The sequence below is a fragment of the Echiichthys vipera genome (assembly GCF_963691815.1).
Source record: "Echiichthys vipera genome assembly, chromosome: 21".
Classification (NCBI taxonomy): domain Eukaryota; kingdom Metazoa; phylum Chordata; class Actinopteri; order Perciformes; family Trachinidae; genus Echiichthys; species Echiichthys vipera.
In genome coordinates, this window is record NC_139846.1 from 4,485,807 (window position 1) to 4,504,055 (window position 18,249).

Sequence of the window (18,249 nt, forward strand, 5' to 3'; positions counted from 1 at the left end):
TGTGAAAAAAGCCAAATTTTATTGACCATGATTGATTTATGAAAGCAATAAAAGGGTAAAACATCCAAGGGGGTGAATACTTATGATAGGCTCTGTAAATATTCAGTGCTAGAAACTCAATGGCTTTTTAATTTCAAAATCCGATGACCATGTGTGAATATGTTCATCTCTGTTGAAGTCTGATTTAAAAGAGGTTCAGTCTATGGCTAATAACGTAAATGAGAATATAAAATAATGACTATTTTCCCTTTATTAGAATAACCAAGTTACAGTGATGGTTTGGACCAAAACTAGTTTTCAAATGATAATCCCTCAAGTATTTCAGATAACTGGCCAACAACTGTGTATCACAATGTCTCAAAGACGTTTTAGCCCAACAAAAAGAAACAGGGAGTCGGTTTCAGGAACGTTTTTGGTATGTTTTTTAATAAATTAACGTTCATTCAAAATACAGTGCCAAAGGAATATGATGCAGCCAAACATGCTAGTAAGGTTTGTCATGAAGCACCTGTGCTCATGTTTTTAAAAAGGTACGAGGAAGAACCCTCCACCCCAACCCGCCCGCTTCCCTTCCCCTAACCCCAAACCTCACCCTCTCCACTACTGCTAGTGGTTGCCGGGGACGATTTCCATAGTAACAGCCGTGGGCCAGCCCTCTCCTCTCACAACCAATCAGCAGCAAGATTCCTCAATATTCACTCGAGAAAAATTAAATCTGATAGGAAAATGGATCTACCCACAATCACACTACAGTAATGTTTGGTATTAAATAAAAAAAAAAAAAGACACTAATACAAAATAGACCTGGTTATTTTCCCCACACTAAAACAGTTGTCTTTTTAAACATATGAAAAATATATATTTTATTATATATATTTCAGCAGCTTGGAAAACAAACAAAAAAATATGCATGAGCCCGAAACCTACTGAGAGTGGAGTTGTGTGTCTGCAGAGACCCTCGTGGAAAAGAATGAATGATGATGTGACGATGGATGAGTGAGGTGTAAACTGCGGGCTGTGTGGAAGACCTGTGTGCAGACAGGCGGACAGAGAGCTATGGGGCACTGTAGTGGAGTCAGGGGGTGGAGGACGGAGCGGTGAGGGAGGAGAGGCAATGGGGTGACCGGACCTGCAGTCACCTCTTAAACCCTCTCCTCTTCTCACTCTTTTTCCCCCGTCCGCCCTCACACCCCGCCCGTAAACCACCTCTCGTCTGCGGCGCCTTTCTTGCTTGGATCCTGTTTTTAAAGCGAATCTATCAAACACTTGTAAGCTTTAAAAGTGGCTCTGAAATGTTTGCATGTTGCTCATTTGTGGAGGACAGAAGATGTTGTAAACCCCGATTTCAATGGCGATCCAGAACCAATGGTTATTTTAATCCTCTGACTGTTTTCTGTCAAAAGCCTAAGATGATGTCCTCAAATGTCTTGTTTTGTCCACAACTCAAAGATATTCAGTTTGCTGTCAGAGGAAAAAATAAAAATTAGATTTATTATCCAATTGAATTAGAAAATATTCCCATTAAGACGCTGCAATCAGAGAATTGTGTCTTATTTTCCCCTTCAAAATAAATGCAGATTATCATAGTTGACAACCAATCGATTAATCTTTGCAGCTCTACCCAGAACCACAAAAATTAGTATGAACTACTGCTCAAATTGAGACTTTTGTCCCAAACACTCAAAAATATTCAATTAAAGAAAAAAATAAATCAAATGCTCACATTTGAGAAGCTGAAACTTGAGAAAGTTTGACATTTAGGTCTAAAAAAAGAGACTAAAATAAATCTCAAGCAAAAAAAGTCAAAACATTTTCTAGTTGCAGCCTCTCAAAAGTGATCATTTGTTTATCAATCTTTGTAAATTTGAGACTTTTTGAATTTTGGAGTGATAGTGAAAATAATCCGGCTATTTAAAACTTTTAGGACATTTTATAGACTGCAATATGAATCATTTTCTTTGTAGACAGTTTAAACTTTTATAAAAAAGCAGAAGCCATTCTTAGTACAAGATATGACTTACAGAAGGTTTCCAGACCTTTTAACTTCCATCTTGTGTGGGGACTGTTCCAGTTGAGAACCGGTAACAAATTGGAATCAGGACTTGAACCATTTGCTTCCGACTTTATCAATGCCAGCATGTTTTTCTGACAGAAGCGCCGTGCACAACAATCATCTGCGCTGCGGCAAACTTATAACAGGAAGGAGTCATGGCGGAGAGGAAAACAGTCCAAACGTGTGGCGTTATAACAACATTAGCACCACAGTTAGCAGTTTAGCATCGGTATTGGTTGAATCTTATCCGTTCCCATCCTTAATCTTGTGGCCTTCAGCAGATAGAGATGAGATTTTATTATCACATGATAACAATTGAGCTAAAAAAAAAAAAGGTCCATTATTGATTATTAATCAGTAGTTTAATAAAAGCACCAAGTAACTGCAAACGGATGGAAGTTCTTCACGTGAAGACAACTGAACCACCTCCCCTAAAAACAACTCTTCTAACCACTGAAGGCCATGAGATGTGGCTGAAAGCTCCTGAACATTTCTGATAACACGTCTAACGACTACTTGCATGATCAATACAGACTTATATAATACTACGACCGCCGTCTTCCACTAAAGGAGCAAGATGATCACTTTGAGCCTCAGGTGATGTTTTATACTCAAAACCAAAAGTATTCCTTTATCAGTGGTGAGAAAAAAAGAGAAGAGAGCGAAGTCATTATCGCAGGGCCGGCTGGGGGATTTTGGTACAGTTGCCTTTGTCATTCAGAGAAGGTTTACCAGTTAAGTGCATCATCACCCTCATCATCACAAAATCAGTTGACATTTAGATTATCACATTGGAGAAACAGTATGACAGACTTGTAATAATATCTAACAGATGTCACAACTGACAAATAATAAAAAAAAACAACTAATTTTCTGATTACTAGTATTTCTGAGGGGCATGTTTTCGCTCCGAGCTTGTTTTGGGGGCTGCAGTGTTCCTCAGAACGTCAAACCCTTTTCATATCTTAGAGAAACGGATCTGCCCCCTCCTCCCTTCCTTCTTGTTCATCCCTCAATGTTACAGATTCCTAGTTCAGTCAGCGCGGTAGGGGAGGAGAGGTTAAGAGCTATACGTGAGGGAGGGTCACCAGCTCCCCGTCCACCTCGAACTCCTCTGCTCCGTCGGGGGAGAAGAGGTAGGTTGGGGGTTTCCAGGGGGACTCTTCCAGGCAGGAGGGGTACAGCTTACCCACCGCACAGCGGAAGTCCTTGCCCAGATCCCAGAGCACGCGTTCAGACACGGGCTGCCGCAGGTACCAGCGGTCCAGCTCGATGTCGTACTGATAGATAGCGTACTTGGCGCGCTCGTTCATGTGGGTTTCGCGCATGAAAATGCACAGCGAATTGAGCAGCACTACCGCCCGTACGCATGGGTCCGAGTAACGCTTAGCGGGGATGTTGGCGGCCAGGCGCCACTCGTTCTTGTTTACGTCGTAGATTTCCACGGTGACAGAGGAGCCGTCGATGGTGCTCGTGGGCAGGCGGATGCCAGAGTTGCTGACCACGTGTAGGCCACCGATGTAGAAAATGAGGTCACCGAAAGCAGCGGCGGAGGCGAAGCAGCGGCTCGTCTTGCGCATGGCCATCTCCACCCAGGTGTCGGCGCGTGGGAAGTAGCAGTACATCAGGTCGTGGGTCATCACGTAGATACAGTCGTGCGCCACCACAGAGGTGCTCCAGTTCCAGGCGAAGGGCAGCGGGCTCATCATGCTCCACTCGTCCTTCTCGCAGTCGTAACGCTCCACCGTGCGCTTGTTAAGCTCCCCTCCAACGTTATCACCACCGATTGCATAGATGAAGCCCTCGCAGTAGACCAGCGAGGGCTTGATTCGCGCACACAGCATGGGGGTTTTGGGGACCCAGGCGTTCTGCTGGGCGTCAAACCAGAAGAAGCTATCGACTGAGCGGAAGACCGCCTGTAACTTTCCACTCTTGCCGTGGTTGGTGATAGAGTTTTTGAGAGGGATCTGTCCTCCAGCTATGAACACGTCATTGTCTGGCGTAACGAGGGTCCCCACCTTCTGCAGGTCTCCTGGGGGATTGTTGAGCTTGTACACTTTCTCCGCCTGCGGGCTGTAACACACGACTGCAGTAGGCAAGGCCCCGGCCATTACATATGCTTCGCTCGTTTCTGACATGGCCTCCATGAAGATCAGCATCTCCTCCTTGGTCATGCCTAACCGAGGTTTGAAGAACTTGGGCATGGACTTGTAGAGGCCCTGCACCACCACCGACTTGTCGTTGGGCGGCAGACCCTGGAACCAGGCGCGCTGTGTCACCTCAGACAGCGCATCGATGCGGATCTGACTGAGCACAGATGACAGGTGCTGCGAGCGCGCCTCCATGTTATATTCCAACCACAGCATGGCCGCCTCGCGCACCGTCTCCTCCTTCTCCACGTTGAGGTTGTCGCTGCTCAGGACGTCTATCAGCAGCTCGTGGGAAAGCTGAAGGAAGGCCTCCTGCCGGTACACCATGGGAAACTTGTGCTCCACCATGCGCTTGGCGCTCTGCTTTAGCTCACTGCAACTGAACATGTCACCGATGCTCAGCATGCGGACGCAGTTCTCAGCGTTTATCTTCTTCACCAGGTAGTCTCTGCACTGCAGCAAGACGTCCTCTACCTGAACAGAGACGGACAAGAGACATCATGGTAGATACTCGTATTTGTGAATATACACAACCTTAGTAATTTAAAGATGTTCAGGAGCGAAATACTTTACACTCTCAAAATAAGTAAAATAACAAATGAAGGGCTCTTGATTGATTTTTAGATTAGAATTAGTCTCACAATACTTGGATGAAAATGTAGACAGCGTATTGAATTGCGTATTACTGAATATGAATTTAAAACAGCTCTGCTCCTGAAGAACTTTAAGCCCTTTTCTCTACTCTGTCTGTGGCTCAGTAATTTGCTTAAACTGCTTAAAATGTTACGCAAACAGAAGGAAATAGTGAATTTGCTGGGGATAAATATACATTCAGCGCTCTATTGAGTAGTGTAGTGGAGCTTTAACACAGAGTAATAACATATCACAATAAAGAGACAATGCTTGTTAGTGTGTTCAGTCACATCAGAAAGGACAACAGGAGGACAACAGGAGGACAACAGGAGGACTTTAAATAAGCACTGCATTGACCAGAAGTGTTTGCACTTACCTGCAGGAAGCAGGCGGTCTCGTAGAGTGGCTCCACAGTGCTGTCGCTGATGGCCAGGTTGCCTGTGTAGGCGTAGGTGATGATGATCTGCAGGGTAGCCGGGTCCACGTTCCTTAGGTGGACGTGGGTCTGCTTGCTCTCACTGAGGCCACTCATGAACATTGCCCTGCAGGAACAAAAGGCACAGGACCGACAGTGAACAGGAGAACACAGCAGCGACTGATTCAGTGAAGATTTCACAGTGATAAAGACTGTGCCCATGAATGTAAGAGGTTTAATTCAAGGTTCATTTATGTCTGTTTAGAAGGATTTCATTGGGCACAAATAAAATGAATGATTTTTATTCTGAAGGACATTTTTCCCCAGGAGAAATTAGTATTTGAATATTTATTTTCATTTCAGACCTACTAATCTGCAAATATCTGTGGTTTCTGGTTATCTTTTTTTGCAATCAATAAAGACATAACTTCATAATAAACCCATAAGGAGGTCAACATTTTTTAGTGTTTATAAAACTCCAAGTTCAGCCTTGTTTGCTGTTTTGCTCTCCAGTTTTTCTTTTTAAATAAACAGAGCCTCCTAATGATGCTTGGCCACTCGCCAAAGTGGCTGTAAAAAGAGACAACCAGAGTCAGGCTACCTGTAATTGACTGATACTGGAATGTAACATTCATGGTTTCATTTCAAAGGCTACTGGGACGGCAGTATATGACTTTCATTGATTTATGTGCTTATTAAATCGATTAGTATTCGATCAATAAAATGTCTGAAAAGAGAGAGAAGCCCAAAGATATTAAAGTTAGTCTCACAGAGGACATAACTGCACTGATGCTTCTGTGCTGCTCATAGAGACATTTGTGATGTTTTTCATCGTTTGTGTTTAGACTTTCTGAGTTTGAGCTTCTGTTGGCGTTGCCCATGCTTACAACGCAGTTCTTCCGCGGAAGAATATACAAACATCACTTCTTGTGTGCCAAATAATTATTTAGGTAAACAGCTTCAAGGGACGGGCTTTGAACAATCATTAAAAAGAAAAATGATGTCTAAGTGGAGCAAAAATATGCACACTGAGCTCCGAAGGATGCTTTAGTGTTTAAATGGTTCTCAATTGACAGAAAATAACTTTGACAATGATTTAACATTTTCGTTATTGAGGAAAATGTGGCTGTCTGCTATTTCTATTTAATATTGCTGTAAATTATTGTTAAAGACAATAACCTTTGGGTTTGAGACTGATGGTCATACAAAGCAATTAGAGTGATTTGTCAATTAATCAATTAGTCGTATGTTGCAGGTTAGTTTTCTGCCAATGTACACAATTGAGTAAAATAAGTTAAACATGAGCTACTTGCAGCCTCTCAAGTGAAATGTTTTTTTGAGTTTTAATGGATAATAAGCTGAATATCTAAGTGCTAAACTGTTGGTCAGAGACAATCAAGACATTTGAACTTGTGAAGAGCGTTTTTAACCATTTCCTGTCCTTTTGTAAGTCAAACTGTTGATCAAGATAATCTGCTGGTAGTTTACTGCTAGCCTTTTGGAGACGCTGCATTGTGAAGTTGGAACAGTTTAATGATGAGGAGATTTTTATAAACATTTAAATGAACATATAATACAGATTATTCAATGTAATAACTAACTAAATATAAATAATAAATAAATAACTGGCACTTGCAACTCTGCTCTTAAACAATAAGTCATCTGCAAAACCCCTCTGCCCTTCTGTGTGGGGTTTTGTGGGTGTTTGTGACTCTGTTGCTCGCAGCGGGGGATAAGCCTGCCAGGCCGTATTACGCAACCCTGCAGGCATACCCCTGCACCCCCACCACAACCACCTCCTGCTTTTCCTCTCTTTCTCTCCATCTCCCAACAAGACCTACGTGACCAGACTTTCCCCTCCAAACACAAGCTCTCCCCAGAGACTCCCTCCTTTCCCTTAAGCGAGGCGTGCAAGTAGAGGCAGCAGGACAGAGAGAGCGAGAGGGAGAGAGAGAGAAAAGGGAAGGCGGTTTAGGAGGAAGCGCTGCGACACCTCTGAACACTGCAGGGGAAATGCTTTGCATGTTCACACCAGATAACGAGTGTGTGGGAAACAGTGGGGAAGATCTCACGGAGAGGCGCGCGTGTGCGTGCATGTGTGTAAGAGGCATCGAGTTGTCGGGACCTTTTCTTGGAATGCATGTGTGAGTGTACAGTGAAAGAGGGGAGGGTGGGGGGTTAGACAGAGTTAGACGGGGGTGTTCACAGTACAGATGGACTCTTCCCAGAGCCAAGGCTGCTGCTCCGTCATATTCACTGCAGTGCACACACTTCATTATGCAATTTTGTGCGTGCAAATGAGGCCTCCCGAGGGTTTTGAGGGATACGTCTACAGAACTACTGGTTAGGGATTGCTTCATTTGTTCTGCAAAAAATATATCACAGACTAAATGAGTGGTATGAAGAGGGGGGGGGGCACTCGAGTTCCAGCATTCAAGGAAACACCATCCTCTTGTTTTCCATCCTCTATGTATAGTATAGAGTGGATCACACTTGCTCTACAACGTGGTGCATTATTCATTGTAACTGTAGGAGGTTAGCTCTCATGCTACAGAATGACGGCTTACCTACAACTCATCCAAATGAGACTGAGGGGAATAACTGCTACCTTTAAAAACTAAACGCTGTATGGTGCATTATTTATTGAAACTGAGCCAAGCCACACAAAGCATGGTGGCAATCACCCTAAGGTTGTTAAAAACAGCAATCCCCCCCCGAACATACAACACAAGTTATTCCACACCCGCATTACTCACCTGAAATAGGAGCTACATGTGGCCAGGACCATCTTGTGACATGGGAACTCTGTGTCCTCGACCAGCAGCACAACGTCGGTCAGTAATTTCTGTTCGTAAAAGAACTTGAGCTGCTCCAGCAGGGAGACAGCGTAGTCCGTGTTGACCGGCCTGCGCTCACTGAGATCCGACATGGTTGCATCCCATGAATCGCGCCCCAGTTTTGAAAAGTCACGCGGCCGGCAAGAACCGGGCTCAAGCCAACCAGGAGAAGAAAAAAAAAAATATATATATATATATATATACACACTTAAAGATTCAAGAGGATAAACAGGGGCGGGGGTGGGGGGGTGGGTGGAGGAGGAACAGCTCTTCAACACCTCCTGGGTGAGGAAGGGGCGGTTTCCCCCTCGTGGATCTCTCTGTTGTCTGAGGTCATGCAGTGAGGCACTGGGGGACTGGAGGTAGAGGGAGAGCACCACAACTGTCGCAACACTGCTGCATCAGCTGCTTGTCTGGAAAACACAGGAGGAAAAACAGTACAAACTGTCAGTACAAAAATTTTATCTCAGCTGGTTGTATGAAGCTTGATGAACCAACTGATGGTAGAGAAAACCTTGCAGTAAAGTTGAGCAGATATCAACAGGAAAAGGGTAAAATCTCATCATTGGGCTTTTTTGGCAGGTTACCGAGACACAGAGCCATTAAGCCACTTTAATCACCAATGCCTTCAAGCTGCACACCACCAATGACGCCGTCTATTTCATTAAAGCACTGAGGAGATAATCAATTGCAGAAGGGAAAAATACAAGGTAACGCTAATAAATTTTAGTTTTAATAACTGGCCATGCTAAATATTAGCGTGGAATTCAAGGTTTGAGTGGGGGGGATTTTACAACCATCTCCACACCACACTGAATCAGATCTGATACCAGCAGCCACCCGAGGCGACCTCCGATCTGGTGTCGCCTTCACACTCTTGTTGTCAACACGCCCTGTGACAGCTGACAACATGAACCTCAGGATATTTTCAATTTCTGTGATGTATGAGCAGCTAGCTAGCACTTTAGCATACCAAAAGCTAACTTTAACACTACCGCATTAAAAAAATGTCTTGCCACACATAAGGAGACACATGATAAATGAGAACATAGACATCTGTTTGCCGTTTAGTTAGCTTCTAAGATGCATGTCTATTATTAGGTTGTCTAGTGTCCAGTGGTGGAAGATGTATTTACCATTTTACTGAAGTAAAGGTATGCAAAATGTACTTTAAGTCGAAGTGTGTATACTGCAGTAAAATGGTTTTCCATTATATCTGCTGTGCTGCATTATTGTGTATGTTATATTTAATGCTGATGCTTAAGGTTGTGCTCATTTTAACTCCTTTAAAATCCGTTGGGTAGTTTAATCTGCACCAACGCACCATACTCTATAAATGCATGAAAAAAGGTCAACATTTCAGCTCTGTGACGATGCATTTTTAGGAAAATAAACAAATACAATGAAAAAGGGAAATTAAGAAAAATAATAAATATCTCAAATCACTGAACAAAAAAATAAGCTAATAAAATAGAATGACTGAAAAAAAATAAGAAAGAATAAATAAATCTAAATAAATAAACTAAATATTATGTAAAGGGAGGAAAAAATAAAGAATAGATAAGAACCTTAATATATACAAACATAAGGAAATAAAATGGAATGATTGAAGGAAAATTAAGGAATACGACTCTAAATAAATAGAAAATGAATAAAAAAATAATCTAAATATATAAACAAAAATAAGAAAATTAAATAGAATGAAAAAATGGAAATTAAGAAAGAACAAACAATCTAAATAAACAAATAATTTAAAAAAAATACGCAAATAAAACAATGAAAAAAGGGGAAATTAAGAAAGAATAAATATTCTTAATGACTAAATACACAATAAACAAACGTTAGCACGTTATCACCATGTTCAAAACCCACCTGAAACATGGGGAAGGTAACATCAAAGACAGGCGGGCCTGTTGCAAAAACGCACATCTCGCTGAGGTTTAGCTAACCTGACAAAACCTTCAAACGGCGTCACACAAGTTGCGCTGTTTAATTAAAATACACGTTAAAAACATCACTCCTCTTTCACCAAACTACCCGAGAACACCTCATCAAGCGTGCTTCGACGTTAACGTTTTAGCGCGAGCTCAAAAGGAGCGACACTTGCTCGATTGCTAACCTGCTCGCGGCACGTTAGCAACGTTCCACAGTTTCCGGGGTAACGCTAGAACATTAGCCGTTAGCCCGTTGGTCGTTAGCAGTTGGCCGGGGAAGAGGAAAGACATGATAGGTACAACATAAACAGCAACCACATTTAGAGCGCGGTCATGAGACACACACACACGGCTAACAGGCTAACTGCTAAAGGAGCTAAATAAACTAGAGCCACTTTCCTAGTTAACCACCCCAACAATCAACATCAAACCCTTGCTTACAGTGACTGTAGGTGGACTCCACGCACAGTGAACGTTCGCGAAGGCTTTTCTCGTCAACAGAAAGTGCCAAGTAAGCTCCCACAAGGCCGAGTGTAGACGTTAAACAGTTATGTAGTTAGAAGCGAGCCGAGCAGCGGACAACATTTCAACCCGCATCATAAGCGCCTGAAAGGAGTAGAGGCCAATTGAGGATACTGCGCATGCGCCCGGAGAAGCGGCCATGGCCTGTCGAAGAGAGGAACAGCGACCTCTGGTGGCCAGACGGAGACACAGCTGGCAACGGTTACATTTGGGGAATTTGACTTTTCTTTCTTTTTTTTATAGCACAGTTAAAAAGGCACACGTTATACAAGGTTATACAAGTTGGATAGAGTATAAACAACCGAGCAAGTGACATCAATAACAGAGAAAGAAAATAAATAATAATAATAATAATATAATAATAAATACAAATAAGATCTAAAAACTCAAATAAAACTCGGTCAAAAAATACAAGGTACAAACATATTCATACAGGGCTTTTGCGATTTTACAACTCATTGCACGTTTTTGTATAGTTTATTCTAATTTATAAATGCATCGAAAATAGACATTTTAGGAAACGACATTTGTGTATAAAGTTTTTCTGCCAGAAACAATAAGATTATTGTTGCCAAATTCTGCTTGTTTTGTCTCCCAGTTGGAGACAACTGGCAACATATGAAGGTTGTTTAATGTATAGACCTCTATAAAACATAATATACATAATTCTCTTACGTGCTCTAGAGCATATATTTAAATTCTAATAGGACTCATTTGGGCTCTATATATATATATATATATATATGCACCATATTTCTTTATTAAGCATGCACACCACTTACCCATTTGCGCATATTATTGGTATTGTTATTATTTTAATGTATCCAATATATACATACACAAAATTATAATATAAAAAGATAAATAAACGAATGCATACTTTGAAATACAGTTCTTATGTCGGGGAATCCTTTCCCACATTTATTGTACCTTTATGGAAAATACTTATTTGTTATTTTAATGTCTTGTTTGTATTTTTCATAATAAAAATGGCTTTTAACCTTTTTGTCCTCTGCAGATTTATATTTGCTCATGTATATTTGCTCATGGTTTTATGGTCAAATGCTCTTTTTCTTCCATGCAATTTTTTTTAAATAAACATGTATTTCAGCTTTCATCACTGAATATGTTTTTCTCTTCATTGGTTAGCTTTGTTGCATGTGTCACCCAGCCACACTTTCTTTGATCCAGGTTAAACGGACACTGTTTAGACCCAAAGCTCATTTGCAGCAGCAGCGGCGGCGGCGGCAGGTGTTCCCTATTTGAGTGATGAGCAGAGGAGCTGCGGCTTTTGTTAGCAGAACGTCCTGCGGAGCTGAGAGCGAAGGCTTCGACTGCTGTTCGATAATGCCTCTTTAATTCGCCTTTAATTCTCTTCTTTAATGCTTCTTTGGTTGTTTTCAGCCCTCTGCAGTGGCCTATTTCGCACGGTTTGAGCAACACGTGAAAGAAAAAAATGGACGGTAAAGATTTTCTTTAGACTTAAAATGCTATTATGAGCCTGCATGAACAGAGAGATAGATTTGCTTGAAAGTATCTGTGCTTCCTGTAGATGGAAGCAAACCACCACACACATTTGGGGCTGGACAACCGAGAGTTCAACACCCCAGACCTTTCTTCTACGTCCAGCCACCGTCTCAACCTTACCCCTACCAGCCCTGGCAGATGAACAACCCATACAGTCACTATGGAGTGCCTGGAGGTATCAAGCTATTTCATCTTTTTAAAGCTTTTTTGTTGCTGCAAACAACCGACATATATTGCATTTAATACCACAGTGTAAAAATACTGTTACAAGTAAATGTTCTGCATTCACATTATTAAAACGGATAGTTCTGATGCCTTTGACGTGTGGTTGTATGAGGTATTTGGACTATTTCCATAGCTTTATCTTGCTGTCAGACAGCCCTGTTATCTACGCTCTCTTCAAAGCCACCAGTCTCCATTGATTAAAAACAGTCATTTAACCTCACAGAACACAGTTGCTTGTTCAGTGCTGCACCGACTGGTTAGTTTGTTTGCTATCCTGTGACTTTGGTGGGTTTTTTTAGTGTTAAACCCACAGACTGTGTGCAAAGGTGGACGATGCATCTACCCCCGTACATAAAGAAGCCAAAATATCCAGGATACTTGCTAAAAAAAATTGCAACCAGAGTCTGTGCAGCAGTAATCAGTGGCTGGTGTCTACTGACATCCATAGTATCCCGTTTAATGTGGAAAATGGGGCTTATTTTGATTTACTTATATGCTGCTGAGCAAAGTTATCAACTAAATGTGGTGCAGCAAAAAGTGCACAATTTTCTTCTGAACTGTAGAGGAGTTGAAGAATAAAGCAGCAGAAAAAGGAATTACTCAAGTAAAGTGCATATACCTTAAACATATTTGAGTGAATGTACTTTCAACCACTGTCAGCCAGTATTGATTCAAGCTGTCCTCGTGCAGTTTTTGTACATATAACGACGACAAGTAATGCGCAGTCATTTGTGTATTTTTCATGACAAACTTCACCTTTTGTTGGCTAAAATCGTTGTTTTTGTGCGTTGTTGGACTTCCGCTTTGGCGATTTTAGTAAGTTATTTTTTTCGCGGCCGACTTTCGAGCCATTACAGCCTTTTTAAAAAATCCTAACCAAGTCTTTTATACGCCTTACCCTAACCGTCACCTTTTGTTTGCTAAAATTGGCAGAGTACTAATGGCTGCAGCCTGCGGGAGGGCGGAGTTGGACAGCCATTACCTTCTCAAATCGATCACCTAACATCTTTTCTTTTTTTTGTGCTTCTGGTTTGGTGTCTTTCGACTTCCGGTCTGGTCCTGCAGTACGTCAGTGTGTTTTTCGTAAGAAGTTCTGTGCGTAACTTTACGTAGTTGGAACGTGTACATGAGAACACGTCGATTGATTGAACTCACTGCTTTTCTTTTTCTTGCTTTTTTTTGTTTTTGATCTGATTTCCCAGGTTTTAACCGTCCCTGCATGCACCCGTACCAGTACATGCAGATGCAGTATCCTGGGTTTGTTTACCCACACCCACTGTTTGCCCCCTTATATCCGATGGATTACAGGCGAATGTTTGAGCCTCGCTTCCCCGCTCCCAGCTGGAGTGACACGCCTCGCCATCAGCAGCAGCAGCAGCAGCAGCAGCATCACCCACAGCCCCAGTGGCACCGAGAAATGACCTGCTCTGAGGCTCAAACCGACCCCAGCGACACCATAACCAAACTCATCGAATGTCTGGATAAAATCCGAGCCAATGAGCTGCGGGAGGCCGAGAAGGAGCTTGACTCTGGCGTCGCCTCACAGGCCTCGGGCATGTTTTCTCCAGGAGAAGAGAAGAAAAGTGAAGAGCAGGGTCACGTCCTGCCTTCAACGCCTGACGACATCAGTCAGGCGTTCCCAGCTGTGACCTTCAGTGACTCCACAACTGCGGTGTATGACGGCGAGTCCAGCCAAAGGAGCTTAGACGGCCTGAGCAATACGGGATGCTGGTCAGCAGAGCTGGAAGGGGACTTGCCTCTCGATAGCTCCTCTATTCACGAAGAGCGTCCGGAGCTGGAGGAGCCAGCGGCAGACAGCCACTTCTTCCCCCAGGAGAACGCAGAGGTCACGGGTATCCAGTCAGATATCTCAGCAAGCGTTCCCAAAAGTGATGCTGAAGAGCTGCCGAAGCAGCAGAGGGTGGATCCAATCCTGCCATCTTCTTCCTTTACCTCCACTCAGAAGACGCTCAAAGATCCCATGAGTGGTGACAAAGCATCAACGGCAGAACATCAGAAAGCCGATCCGAGCTACCGGATCCTCAAGCTGCCTTTCGAGAGAGTTCTGACGCCTGGAGGTGCTGCAGCGGGCCGCCTCTCCTCCCCAACCGCTACTTACTACTACAACTACCTGTCCATGCCGACCTCCCATGAGCGGATGAGCGTCCTCAGTCCGTCTCTGGACGAGCTTTCCTCCAGAGACGAGATGTTCTCCACAGATATGGACGACGCAGATCTCTTTCCCAAGCACGCGTATACGGGCAGGAGGCTTGCAGAGGTCGCGAGCGGGTCTCCGAAAAAAGCTGCTGCTGAAGAAGAAGTGGACCAAGTGTGGCTGCCAGGGTCACAGAGGTTCATGTGCGCATGCTGTGGGAAAAGCCTCACCAAAGGGACAGGACCGAGGGACAAAGTCCACAGCTCCAAGGTGTACAGGGACGAAGCTGGAGACTCGGAGGAGGAAAGCAGGTATGGAAGAGGGTGTGAGCAGCCCGTCAGAGTGGTCGTGAGGAAGCATTCTGCACCCAGGAAGCCCCACTCTGTCCTGCAGAGACAGGCTGCAAAACCTTGGTACAAGAGAGGCCAGTACAAAGACCGGTCCGATCCAGCGAACCAGGAGGAAGGTCGTGACGTTCGTAAAACAGCCGATGGTGCGATTGGAGATATGACCCGTAGTGAGCTGCAGTGCAGAACATGTGAGGGTAAGTCTCTCCGTCTGTGCGTGCGATTGTGCGCGTGTGTGTGTGATCTTGAGCTGAACTCTTTCATAGACGGACCGTGCAGAGAAGATCTGACCATGTCGGACCAGGGCAGGTACGGAGACGTGATTCCCAGGAGGAGACAAGCAACCCCTCTGCAAAGACAAGGTTGAGTTTTTTGCTTTAGACGCTCACATTCTCAATCTTCTCCTGAACCAACAGTTTACAGTGGCAACAACTGTGCAGCTCCAAACGTGACAAAAAGCCTCTATCGGCTGTAATGTGTAGCCAAGTCAAGAGCAGTTTTGGGTCCCGAATGTATTTCATTTAGGCCTTTTTTAATGTTTGTGAAATGCAATGGAATCACAGAGTCTAAAGCTATGAAGAATCAGAATCAGAAATACTTTAATAATCCCCGGGGGGAAATTATTTAAACACTTCACAATATATGAGAATATATTTAGGATTCATGAAGGAAACGATTGACTGTCTTTCTGAACAAAAGGCATGACCCACATCTGGGATGGAGCCTCAGACCAATGGCAGTTTTAAGGGGGCCAGTACCCCAGTAAAATTAAGCCTGGACCCCCTAACTAGACTGCTTTGAAGAGGCTGTAAAGCTAGAGTGAATAAACTGGACCATGTCGGGAAGGAGGCTAAATAACGCTCCAAAGTTAGGGATAATTTTGGCTAGAGAAAAGCTGGCATGTCCAGTCAAAGGGGGTGCGTTGACCTCTGACCTCCAGATATGTGAATGAAAATCTGTTCTCTGGGTCCCCGAGAGTTTCCCTGTATTTCTGCACCCTGGGGTCCATGCACAGAGTTGAAGGTGATAAACTGGGTCTGACTGTAAAGACGAGACTCTTGTGGATCCATTGAGCCCAGTTGTCTCCATGTGTGATGACGTCTGTCCCCATAGGAGACATTTCATTGTCTAAAATGAGCTGCTGTGACCTCCTAGGATAATCACAGCCTCATGAAACTTTACAACCACAAACTAGAGACCTGGGGCGTTCAGAGGATGGATGGCTTTCACCAGGACGTTCATGATAAGGTGGTTTCTGAGCACTTTACGCAACAGAAAGGCTTGACATCCAATTGCTAAATTCTTACAGAAATCCCGAAATGTCAAAGGCTTTTGATCCTAAATCACAGCATGGATATTTCTCTGGTGTTCCTCGTGGTCTGGGTGTCTTAGTGTAGGATTTTGGAGGCTTTTTGACCCTTAAAAAAAAAAAAAAAAAAATCAATTCTCAAATGCTAAAAATGGTTATATTTAGCACCAAGTATGTGTAACAAATGGCATCAACCAAAAAACTGCTGCAACAACCTCTGAGATAAAATGGAGCGTGAGAATGGATATCCTATATCATCTCATCTCATCTTCATCCGCTTATCCGGGGTCGGGTCGCGGGGGATATCCTATATGCTCGTCATAATTTGTGAAAATCAGTTTTATAATGCGTGTCAGCTCTGCTTGGCCGTTGTATGCATGCAATTGTTGTTTCAGTTGACAGGAGAATGCTGATGTTTTTCTTCAAAATGCTTTCTCTCTCATTCCTTCTTCAAATTAAATACTCGTGTTCTGCTCCTCATCTCCACCGGACAGATATGAGTACTCAGAGGAAAGTGATGTACCACCGGCCGAGAGACGAGGACGATAACGAGGACGAGCCGCCTCCATTACACTGGGAGAAAGGTTAATATAACAACAGCGTTAACACCGACCAGGCTGTCACATTTCTATAAATCAAATGTTTTTGTTCTGTTTGTCAGGCTCTATGATGAGAGAAGAACCAAGAAGTTAAGGTCCCCAAAGAGTGTTGAACTGTAGGTGAAATGCACAAGATTTTTATTACATGCATTATTGTTTTTTTGACTCGTCTTAATGAAAATTCTGTGTTTCCTCCTCAGGTCCCCCCCAACAGGTGTACTTGTTCCAGGATAATGTGTTTAAAAAGTTATATAGAGCACCAGGTGAAATGCACTGCACAATGAGGCATATTATTTTGTTTGGATAAAACAATTAAAAGGGGGAAAAAAGTATAACTTTTCTGCAGTGACACTGCCTTGCACTATTCATGATTTATGAATTTCACACATGGGCTGAAAGGTTGTTGCTGATGATGGTGGTGGTGTGCCACAGTTTGGGACCAGTCCAATAAAAAGATATTCATTATTTAAGCTTAGTGCTGAATCATTTTACTTCTTGTGACGCTTCACATTATGCTCTGAGATTTAGGGAACTTGGATAATCTGAATTATTGTAATAGCTTGACGACATACTCATCTGTGGTTTTCTGACTTGCATGTACTTTATTTGGACAGCAAAGCGTGATACCGGGCAAGAGCTTTTGCAGTTTAGGGGTCTTACCCACCTTGGAGTTTATGCTTTGAGCATCAGATGTGGTTCTGCCAGTAATTCAGCACGCTTTTAATTTATTTATTTAAATGTATAGAGATGACTCCAAATTAGCAGACAAAGGTGCTAGTTCTGTCTAGCGTCATTTACTGTAAAGCACATATTCTCTCAGCAGCTGTTAGTAGATGGAAGCTTGACTTAAGTCATTATAAAAAGCAAAAATATTGATTCCTCTAACATGGATTATCAAGCTAAATGACCTTGAACACACACCAAAAAGATGCAAAATGAGCATGAAGAAATGTTAAGTGGCAAATTGATCAAAAATATACACATGACTACCAGAAGCATGGAAAAACTACATTAAAATCTCCAGTGTTCTTTAGTGATAAAAACAATCACATAATATTCTAGAACACCAGCTATTTTGCATCGTGGGGACTTACTTTGGATTCTTTTTTGATTTAATTACAAATGAATGCAAGACTTGTAGAGTACTTTGCTGCTTTTACATGAGGATTTAAGTACCTCATGTTCATGATGGGCACTTCACTCTTCCCTGACATTTAATGGACCAAACAATCAGTCAATTGGGAAAATGACATCTGATTATTAACAGTTAAACATAACCTTTAGTGTCAGCTTAAATCCTTCTTAAAAATATATTTTTAAAGTGTTTTTACAGTTTTTGGCCTGAAATTATTTTAAAGTTAAGTATCTACTTAAAACCTACAAAAGCATCACTGAAAAAAACTCATTTCTTATGGTGGGGCTGGAGCCGATCCCAGCTGACAGGGTGTGAGGCGGGGTCCACCCTGGACAGGACGCCAGTCTATCAGCAAACTCCACACAGAAGGGCCCCAGCCGGGATTCAAACTAGGAACCGTCTTGCTGT

The 18,249-nt window shown here is 42.9% G+C and overlaps 2 protein-coding genes across 2 annotated transcripts; one reads left to right on the forward strand and one right to left on the reverse strand.

The window, feature by feature from the left end:
• Positions 1-610: 610 nt before the first annotated feature.
• kbtbd2 (kelch repeat and BTB (POZ) domain containing 2) lies at positions 611-10,613 on the reverse strand. Its single transcript, XM_083936307.1, has 4 exons — positions 10,464-10,613; positions 8,008-8,501; positions 5,213-5,378; positions 611-4,677 (listed from the first exon to the last, which is right to left on the reverse strand). Exons 2-4 carry the CDS (start codon positions 8,178-8,180, stop codon positions 3,121-3,123), a joined length of 1,896 nt encoding a protein of 631 aa, XP_083792433.1. The 5' UTR covers positions 8,181-8,501; positions 10,464-10,613; the 3' UTR covers positions 611-3,120.
• Positions 10,614-12,000: 1,387 nt separating this feature from the next.
• buc (bucky ball) lies at positions 12,001-16,696 on the forward strand (the record flags this gene model as incomplete). Its single annotated transcript, XM_083936039.1, has 5 exons — positions 12,001-12,007; positions 12,097-12,246; positions 13,499-14,995; positions 15,065-15,160; positions 16,602-16,696. 5 exons carry the CDS (start codon positions 12,001-12,003, stop codon positions 16,694-16,696), a joined length of 1,845 nt encoding a protein of 614 aa, XP_083792165.1.
• Positions 16,697-18,249: the final 1,553 nt, after the last annotated feature.

Excerpts from the sequence above, each read along its gene's own strand:
- kbtbd2 (XM_083936307.1), bottom strand. The coding sequence starts at position 8,180 with ATGTCGGATCTCAGTGAGCGCAGGCCGGTCAACACGGACTACGCTGTC. Across the intron at positions 5,379-8,007 it reads ACATGTAGCTCCTATTTCAG|GGCAATGTTCATGAGTGGCC; the intron begins GTGAGTAATGCG and ends TTGTTCCTGCAG. Across the intron at positions 4,678-5,212 it reads AGACCGCCTGCTTCCTGCAG|GTAGAGGACGTCTTGCTGCA; the intron begins GTAAGTGCAAAC and ends GTCTCTGTTCAG.